Source organism: Silurus meridionalis, chromosome 4 (genome assembly GCF_014805685.1).
Source record: "Silurus meridionalis isolate SWU-2019-XX chromosome 4, ASM1480568v1, whole genome shotgun sequence".
Lineage (NCBI taxonomy): Eukaryota > Metazoa > Chordata > Actinopteri > Siluriformes > Siluridae > Silurus > Silurus meridionalis.
The window spans coordinates 36,801,031-36,810,787 of NC_060887.1; the positions used below are offsets into that span (position 1 = coordinate 36,801,031).

Genomic DNA, 9,757 nt, shown 5'->3' on the forward strand with positions numbered 1-9,757 from the left:
TAAAGACTTAAAGCACTTTTGTACGTCGCTCTGGATAAGGGCGTCTGCTAAATGCCGCAATTGTAAAATGTAATGTAAAATGTTTAGTTGATTGGTTAACAGGTTGTTTGGTTGTTTTATTGGTTGGTTAATTATTTGTTTGTTTATATTCATTTTTGTTTGGATGATTTTCTGGTTGTTTAATTAATTGGTTAATTAAATAATTAATGGGTTATTTGGTTGGGGGCTTGTTGATTGTTTGGTTGATTGGCTGCTTGTTAGTTAGTTATTTTATTATAGAAACTCAACAACAATCAAGTAAAACAACGTATGCCTGTATCCGTACAAATGAGTTTTCTACTGGTTATTAGAATATTTAACATTTCCTGTTGTTAAGTTGTGGTGTTGCTATGGAGATATAAGTTATAACATGAATTGGAATAAAAAATAAATATACAAATGCTTCAATGAAGCATAATATGACCTTCACTACAATCTGCTTAATAAAAATGGTGGGGTTTTTTGTAATGTGTAATGTAGCACTAAAATTCTCTCAACTCAATGCAACTTCACACACACACACACACACACACACACACACACACACACACACACACACACACACACACACACACACACCCCTTCATATGTGTCTAGGATGAAAAAAATGTGCTGCAGTACAGTAAATGTGGTGTGACTCGATAGAGTCCTTCTGAGTCACTCTGTACACAGCAGCCATGACTCAGAGAATGAGGAGAGACTTAATGAATATAAACATTACCTCAGAGAGAGAGAGAGAGAGAGAGAGAGAGAGAGAGTTGAATGGAGGTTGGCAACAGAGAGAGAGAAAGATGGATGGATGGATGGATGGATGGATGGATGGATGGATGGATGGATGGATGGATGGAGTTTTGAGAGAGGAATAAATAGATGAAGGATGGAAAGAGAAATGGGTGAAGGTTGAAGAAAAACAGAGAGAGAGGGAGAGAGGGAGAGAGACCTCCAGCATATCTTTTAGTTACAGGTGTGCTACTTCAAATATAGAAAAATGGCAGACATGGACAACATCTAGGACAGCTTTCCACACACACACACACACACACACACACACACTAAAATAAAGTATAAAATATACTAAATGAAGTATGAAGAATAAATTACTCAGTGTTCTGCTTCTCCCAGTGGTGTGATGGAGCAGAGTTACTGTTACCATGCTAAAGTTTTTTATTATTTTGCCATCACAGCCTGAATACATCACATTTTTACTCCACTGATTAATTTGTTAAAACAGAACCACACTAGCTAGCTAGTGTGTCTCAGCCCAGGAAAGGGTTTGTTCACAGCTTCCAGACCAGTGAATACGAGCGGTACCACTGGATTACAGCCTCTGAGGAGCGGTGCACATTATGAGTCTGCATCTCTGGTGAGTAGGTTGTATTTTATTTCCATTTTTAATGTTTTTGTCATGTGATTGTTTAGTTGATTGGTGGTTGGTTGGATATTTTATTTTAGAAACTTAACAATAATCAATAAAAATGTGTGGTTGTGTGTGTGTGTGTGTGTGTGTGTGTGTGTAGAGATTGTACATAGTAGCTTTTCTACTGGTTATTAGAAAAACTGATATCAGGAAATGAACTTACTAGAAGGTTTTTCATTTCACTAATACAGGATCAATATTTTAATTAGTTAAAAAAAAAAAACAGCACCTTGTTCTTTTTGACCTTTTATAGTTGCACAGTGTGGAAAGGTAGAGCAGCTATAAGCAGTCATTTTCTCACCAATCATTCCCTCACCACTGACTGTTTCAGGTGCACTGCCACTAAAGATTACTTCTTTAGATGTTAAATTCACATCTTCTTAAACTCAATAAAATACAGTATATGGACAAAAGTATTGGGACACCTGACTTTTCCAGCCATATGTGCTTCTTCTTTAAAACTGCAGGCACACAATTGTACATGAATCTTTAGATGATATAGCATTACATTTTTGCCTTTACTTGAACTAGGAGACCCAAACCTCTTCCAGCATGACAATACCCCTGTGCACAAAGCCAACTCCATGAAGATCTGCTTTACATGGGTTTGAGAAGATGATCTTGAGTGGCCTGCTGTAGAGCTCTGACCCCCTCCCTATTGGGATGAATTGGAACGCCCTAAAATCTAGTGGAACATCTTCACAGAAGAGTGGAGGTTATTATAACAGCAAATGGGGACTAAATGTGGAATGGGATGATTAAAAAGGAGCACATATTAATCTTATATTCAGGTGTCCACATACTTGTGTTCATATAGTGTATCTACAGTATCTAATGAAATGAGTGACCATATTCCAACTCAAGTTCACAAAATATCTCATTTGCCAAAAATAAATAAATAAATGGTTCATTGTCCCAGGGGTGCACAAACTTTTTTTCTGTCAATCTTTGATGTGGTGTCATGTCTCAGCCGTAGAAGGTTGTAATGGTGTGTCACTCACATGAACTGGATCCAGCACTTTGACGGCTGCCTCACTACCGTTGCTCTTCTGCAGCACTTTGTACACTTTGCCATAGGTTCCTTTTCCGATCGTCTCCACGATCTCCCAGGTGTCTGACGGATCGGGAAAGCTGTCGAAGACGATGGATTTGGTGGACTGAGGAAACATCTTTCTTAGAGATCTCCTGAGGAAACACAACAGATCGTGTCAAAGTTTCAACATGACACACATAAATATTTCACCTTTTTTAAAAAATGCTATAAAAAAGTACCTACATTTTCACTGGAAATATCAATCAAATTAATATGATTATACGATTATTGGAATGGTGTTGGGTTGCAAAGGTTCTTCTTCAGATCAATGCAGACAGGAACAAACCTGAAGGAGATGAATATTTTTGCTAAATTGTCATGTACAAACCCAGGTTTTATTCCTCATACAGTAAATAAAAGTCCTACCCAAGGTTAACTCAAGGTCAACACACATAAAAGGTACAATATAGTGAAGGCTCAGGCGAATGCCTTCCTGTTCACCATGTATGCTTCGTGAAGAAGTTCAAAAGTGGACAAATGTATTGAAACACCTGACTTTTCCAAGCATATGCATTTCTTCAACACATTCTATAGAATGTGTATGGATGTGGTAGCAGGAATGTTTCCCTTCCATGAACTAGAAGATCCAAAACTGTTCCAGCGTGACGATGCACCTGTGCACAAAGCCAAATCCATGATGCTTTATATAAGTTGGACTGGAAGATCTGCTGCTATAGAGCTCCAACCCTATTGAACATCTTTGGGATGATTGTAATTCTGACTGCACCCCAGATCTCCTCACCTTCACACCTACATCACTACCTGACTTACACTCTTGTAGCTGAATGAGCACAAATCTCCACAAAATCTAGTGAAACATCTTCCCAGAAAAGTGGAGCAAATGTATACTTGATGTGGAATGGGATGCTCGAAAAGCACATCCCAATCTTTTGCTAAGGTGTCCACAAGTTATTTCCTTTATGATAAATTAACACTCCTACTGGCCTTCTTCTATACAGATCCGTGTCCAACCACAATTCAGGATCATTACTTCAGTTCCTATCACCAGACTCCATGTCTGATCATTATCTAGATATTACAGTATGTCCATTCTATTACCAAAATTAATCTTTTAACCTTATACCTTGACTTTCTGTCCCCTTTCCCTGCACTATGTACCAGATTCCTTTTCCAATACCAATCCAGATACTGGGATCTTGAAGACTGGTCGATATCTTTACTACTCTACCCATCTATTGTTTTGTTTGTTTTTTTTGTTTGTTTGTTCATGCTTTTTATTCATTAATAACTAAAATATTTTTTTTTAGGTTTATTAGGTAAAATTGTTATTTATTGTCCAAGATTATGTCTCTAGTGGATGTTAGTGAAGTAAAGAAAAGAGTGCAGGCAGGGTGGAGAAGAGTGATAGCAGGAGTGATCTGTGATAGAAGAGTATCTGCAAGAGTGAAAGGGAAAGTTTATAGGACTGTGGTGAGACCTGCGATGTTGTATGGTTTAGAGCAGGGGTGGCCAACCAGTCAGACACACACACACACACACACACACACACACACACACACACACACACACACACACACACACACCTCTGCTCAGCCAGATTTATTGTAATTGTCACACATCAACATAATGACAGAAATTGACTCCTACAGTTTTAAGACCACAGGACAGTCATTTTCAACAATGAACACTGCACTGTCTCACACACACAAACTCTTAGTTTAAACATGTCCACAAACAAAAATATAATCATTTACAATAACGCTTTTCTTTTACTGTGCATGTTACTTAGTGGGACTTTTGGCATTCCTTGGTTTCTGGAGACAAGATTTCAACAACATCACTGAGACATTTTTTAACAAACTCCCCTTCATTGTATGGCTTTTTAGCGTTACGGTCTCTAAGTGCTTTGAAAATTTTTGGAAGAACTGTATCTGCTTTTCTGCCTGACTTTTCAAAGTGACCAACTTGTGCTTGTGAAGTTCCCTTTTGATAATTCCTGGTTGATGTTAGCATGGAGTGAGCTGAAGTGGCGCTGAAGATTTGAAGATTTGAAATGCGCTCATGATGCATGACATAATGGCAAGCCATTCTGCCTTATAAGTTCAACAAAAAAATATAAACTCTCCCACTCTCTTTAAAACGTCCTGTGCTCATTTTCATATTTTCGTTTTGCTGTGCATTTTTTTCCTGCCATTTTGAGAGCGAACTTGACACAAGCTGTTTATTTAAAATTTAAGTAAACAATTTGCATATCAAAGTTTGTGTTGTTGTTTATTTTAATGTGCGTGTTCGCTTCTTGAGCTCATTACGGTATTTTCGTCAAATGCGCATGTGCGTGAGATGAATATACCGCAAAGTTTCCCAGTAGGGGCAAGATCATTGAAGTCTTAAAAATACCAATATTAATCTCAAGCAAATCGAAAACACACATAAAAAAAAACACAAACACAAACTTCGATATGAACGTAAGAGCCGCATGAAACCACCCAAAGAGCCACATGCAGCTCGAGAGCCGCGGGTTGGCCACACATGGTTTAGAGACAGTGGCATTAAGTAAAAGACATGAGGTGGAGCTGGAGATAATGAGGATGGACAGTATTAAAAATGTGTTTATGCAGGTAGGACTTTTTGGAGACAAGGTGAGAGAGATGTGATTGAGATGGTTTGGACATGTGGGTATATGAAGCGGTAGGAAAATGCTAAAGAATGAGCCGCCAAGGATGTGATTAGGGATGACGTGCAGATGGTTGATTTGAAAGAGGCAGATGTTGAAGAGAGAAAGAGATGGAGACAGATGATATGCTTTGGAGAACCCAAATTGGAGCAGCCAATAGAAAAAGAAAAAGAAGAAGAAGAAGATGTCTCTAGTGTTCACCACAGTGACAAGAGGCAGGATCATGGACCTGAGGTCAGTTTTCCAAACAGATTTTTTCAGCAAATGATAATGTTTATTCACATCGAAGAGATATCAGTTTATTTGTACAAGAAAAGGAAAAAAGTTGACTCTTGCACCTACAAAATAATATATTCACGTGAAACTGGGACTTTTAATTTCACAAATATAAAAATGGATGTTAGCATGGCGGTACTACATGCAGAAATTGTTTGACCTGAACTTTACTTATATATTGCTAAAAATACAATCTAGAAAGAAATTTTTTTTAAATATATAAAATCATTCATGCCCAAGTATAAATCAAATCTAAAATAATATAGAAATATGTCCCAGAATATAAAAAAACATTTTTCAATTCCATTAATATATAAATCTATATAATTATATATTTGTTTTTTATTATATTTATTTTTTTACAGGTTTAAATGTTTTTTTATTACACCTGTATAAATAAACGCCGACTGTACATATAGGCGCTGTACTGTGATGAAGAGATTACTGTAGGTATGTAAATGCAAAAAATGAAACCTAAAACATGCCCAGTTCACAGAAAGCATATTTTGAACAACAAAAAAAAAAAGAATATTAATAAGTGTGTGTTTAATTTTGTGTTACAATTGTGTTTAGGGATCTCTGAGAAACAAAAGAAAAAAAACTTCAATATTAATGATGTCGTACGGTTTTGCGATTTATTTGTAGGTAAATTTTATAAATTATAAAAGACAGATAGGAAGGTTTTGCTTTGAAACAGCCTGGTGTTCATGATACCACTTCCTGTCCAGACTACGCCCACTTCCAGGTCAAACCTTAGTACAGATACTGATACGGAAACAGATACAGATACTGTATACTTAACAAACCAGTGCTATATAACACCAAGCTTGTGGTGTGTGTGTGTGTGTGTGTGTGTGTGTGTGTGTTTGTTCATTCAGATTGGACAGTTTTTTGCTTTTCCTTGTGTTGTATCCAAACCCTTTAATTCTGGAGCTCTATTACTGAACTCAGGGGGGTTTTATTTCACTTCACCATTGACTAAAGACTCACATTACTGTAGACTGCAGTAATGTCAGCATGCAGCCAAATATATACACAATATGAACAAAAGTTTGTGGACACCAGAGCATAAGATGGTACAGTATTGAGTTCCAATTTGCTGCTATAAAAACCTCCACTCTTCTGGAGAGATGTTCCACTAAATTTTGTGAAAATGTGTTGAAGATTTGTGTACATTTATTCACAGGGGGCGTTAGTGAAGTCAGGTAGCGATGTAGGTGAGAAGGTGAGGAGGCCTGGGGTGCAGTCAGCGTTCACATTCATCCCAAAGATGTTCAATAATGCTTGGAGCTCTATCGCAGGAGATTTTCCACTCCAACTCCTGTAAAGCAGATCTTCATGGAGCTGTGCACAGGGGCACAAAAACGGGTTTGGGTTATCTAGTTCAAATAAAGGGACATACAATTGTTTGTGGTAATAGTTTGGTGGAGATCCACATATTGCTGTAAATGCCGGGTGTCCCAATACATTTGACCTCACAGTGTACTCTTGTGTGTGCATCTCAATCTTCTTATGGTCTTCCGACTGCTCCCATTAGGGGTCGCCACAGCCGATCATCCGTCTCTGTACTACTCTGTCCTCTACATCTGCACAACCAAAAAACTTTGGGATGTTGGAAATCGAACCCCCAGGCAGCGTGCATGAATAAAACACATGTGCTAAAGACGTGAGCGTGGAGTACGTTCGTGACGCTCCTGAAACATTCATGATCGCTTTTTAAAATTTCAACATGACACAAAATCACACCGCGAAGCCGGCAGAGAAAGATCTAGCAGCTCCAGTGCACAGCCTGGCCCAAAGGATTGGGACACCTGACTCTTTCTGGCATATGAATATATATACTATATGAAATTTTCCCTTCAAATGAACTACAAGATCCAAACCTGTTCCACCATGACAATGCCAAGCTGGTGCACAAAGCCAGCGCCATGAAAATATGCTAGTGGCTGGAGCACAAATCTTCTCCAGAAGACCACATAAAACCACTTAGAATCTTAAAGTCAGGCGTTGACAAACTTTTGAGTCCCGTGTATAGAAGCTCTACTGTGTTGTGACGAATGGAAAGATTATAGAGGATGAAATGACACAAAAAGAGACTAGTTTTGGAACATGATAAAAGATGGCAGAACAAGGGTGCACGCACAGTCACAGGGAGCACCGACTTTAATAAGTCAGTGCGTCAAAAGACATCGTCCTGTGTACATCAGGAGCTGGTGCTATTTAACCAGGTGCGCACCCTGTTATCGAGAAACAACAAGATCCTTCAGCACACACTGCTGGGTTCTTGAGCAAGTTCTTAAACCCTCAACTTCTCCATTGTATGAACGAGATAATTGTAAGTCAATCTGGATACGGGCGTCTCTACAATGTAAATGAGTGTATAATAACCCCAAACACACTAATCATAGATTGTACAGTTGAATTACACAATCAAATTACATTAGGACCTTCAATCTTGAGGACCATGGTGTGGAGAAGGTAAGAAGGAAAAGAAAGTCAGACTCTACAAGGCAGCTAACTCACAGTGTGTGGTGTAGCGGCAGGATTAAGAGGAATTAGCACGGGTTAGATGTTAGCGTTTCCCTATTTAGGCTCGCGTTCAAAGCTTGTTTAAGGCTTATTGAAGGTCACAAGTTTCCCTCTGGAGAAATATCTCATACTGAACCATGTGCAGAATAATAATAATTATTATTATTATTGATATTATAATGTTAACAATAAGATGGCTGAAGGAAATTGACATGAAAATAGAAATAAAGGCCCACATGTAAAATGTGACAAATCAAGAGATTATAGAAACTGATATGGAATGAACAGATAACACAATGAATATCTATCGGTGGTGAAAACTTTGTGTTACATCTGTTTAACTGGTAAAAAGATGTACATTTAGAATATATAAAATATAACACTAGAAACAAGTATTAGAAAAAAAAATACGCGTGGTGTTCATGCTAGCGTAGTAGTAAGTGGCTAGTGTGCTTTATTACTAATAGGCGGCGCACGTGTCGCAGGCCGTCCTAGGATGGTCCACGTGTCCTGACAAATCTTTCTACGCTGAATCTTTCCAGGTGTTAAGTGGGATAAGTGAATAAATGTAGCAGGGAATATGTGGAAAAATAAATCTAGGTATGATCTGAAAATCCCTCATATAAATAAACGACGCCATTTTGCCTCGCAACAGCGGTAACCATGGCTACTTGATCCTTACCGGAGACACTATTTGTACTGCACATGTGCATTAATGCGTCTACTTCCTGTCTGAAGTATAAACAACTGACGGCAGTATCAAGTGTTTATAATACTGCACTCTTTGACGCGACTGGATCCCTAAAGTAAATAGTTCTTTACTACTGATTCTCGTGATATAAATACACTTTTTTAGTAAAGACACATTTGTGCACATGCGCAGTACAAATTGTGTTTGCGGTACGGATCGAGTATCTTCATTAACCTCTACTAAGAGTGGGATACAACTTCCTGCCCGGACCACGCCCACTTCCGGGTTGAACCTGAGTACAGATATGGATGCTTTTAGCACTATATATTAAAATAGATACAAAGAGTGTATATTTAACACACTAGTGACATGAAAGACCTAGCGTGTGTGTATGTGTGTGTTTGTGTGCGTGCGTGTGTGTATTGCAAATGAAAGGTTTGTACAGTATAAAATGCAAGCGATTAGATAAACAGTGCTAATATTTCACTCAAACACACACACACACACACACACAGTGAAGAGACACCTGTCGTAGCAAACCCCACTAAAGGGCAGAAGAAAAAGAGTTTCTCTTGTACCTGTCCCTGCCTGAAGCCATGTCTCCGTACTTTACTGCTTCATCTCACACCCATTCCAGACATCCTGAGAAAGATCCCGCGTCTGTGACGATGAGAAACGAGCTAAAGGACATCTTTTACTGTGGAGAAGAACCAGCTCACAGGCAACTCGGGTTGCTGGAGGGAAACGGGATCCGAGACGAGCCGAGAAACAGAGAGACAGAACGAGAGAGAGAGAGAGAGAGAGAGAGAGAGAGAGAGAGAAAGGAGACCGGAGCTTGGCTAATCACGGCCACTCTCCAGGCTGAAGTTTCAGTTTAACGTAGGCATGCAAAGCAGGCCTGAGGGAGAGTACTTACACACACACACACACACTCTTTCTCTCACACACACACACTCTGTAATGCTTTTAGCAATAACAACAAGCCAAAATCTCTGAAACCGATTTTATATCTCTCATAGCACTAAGCTAACCAACATTAGCAGCACAAAGTGATCGCTAATGCTACGACTGTATGCT

At 38.8% G+C, this 9,757-nt stretch overlaps 1 protein-coding gene across 1 annotated transcript in view; it reads right to left on the minus strand.

Moving 5' to 3' along the window:
* The window catches only part of LOC124385313 (myosin-IIIa-like), a 52,345-nt gene extending 42,914 nt beyond the window's left edge, over positions 1 to 9,431 (minus strand). Inside the window, exons 1-2 of the mRNA XM_046848565.1 lie at positions 9,259 to 9,431; positions 2,458 to 2,641 (exon numbers count right to left, since the gene is read on the minus strand). Coding sequence (XP_046704521.1) covers positions 2,458 to 2,641; positions 9,259 to 9,278 — 204 coding nt within the window. The 5' untranslated portion in view covers positions 9,279 to 9,431. The remainder of the gene's footprint in view (positions 1 to 2,457; positions 2,642 to 9,258) is intronic.
* Between the last annotated feature and the right edge of the window lie 326 nt (positions 9,432 to 9,757).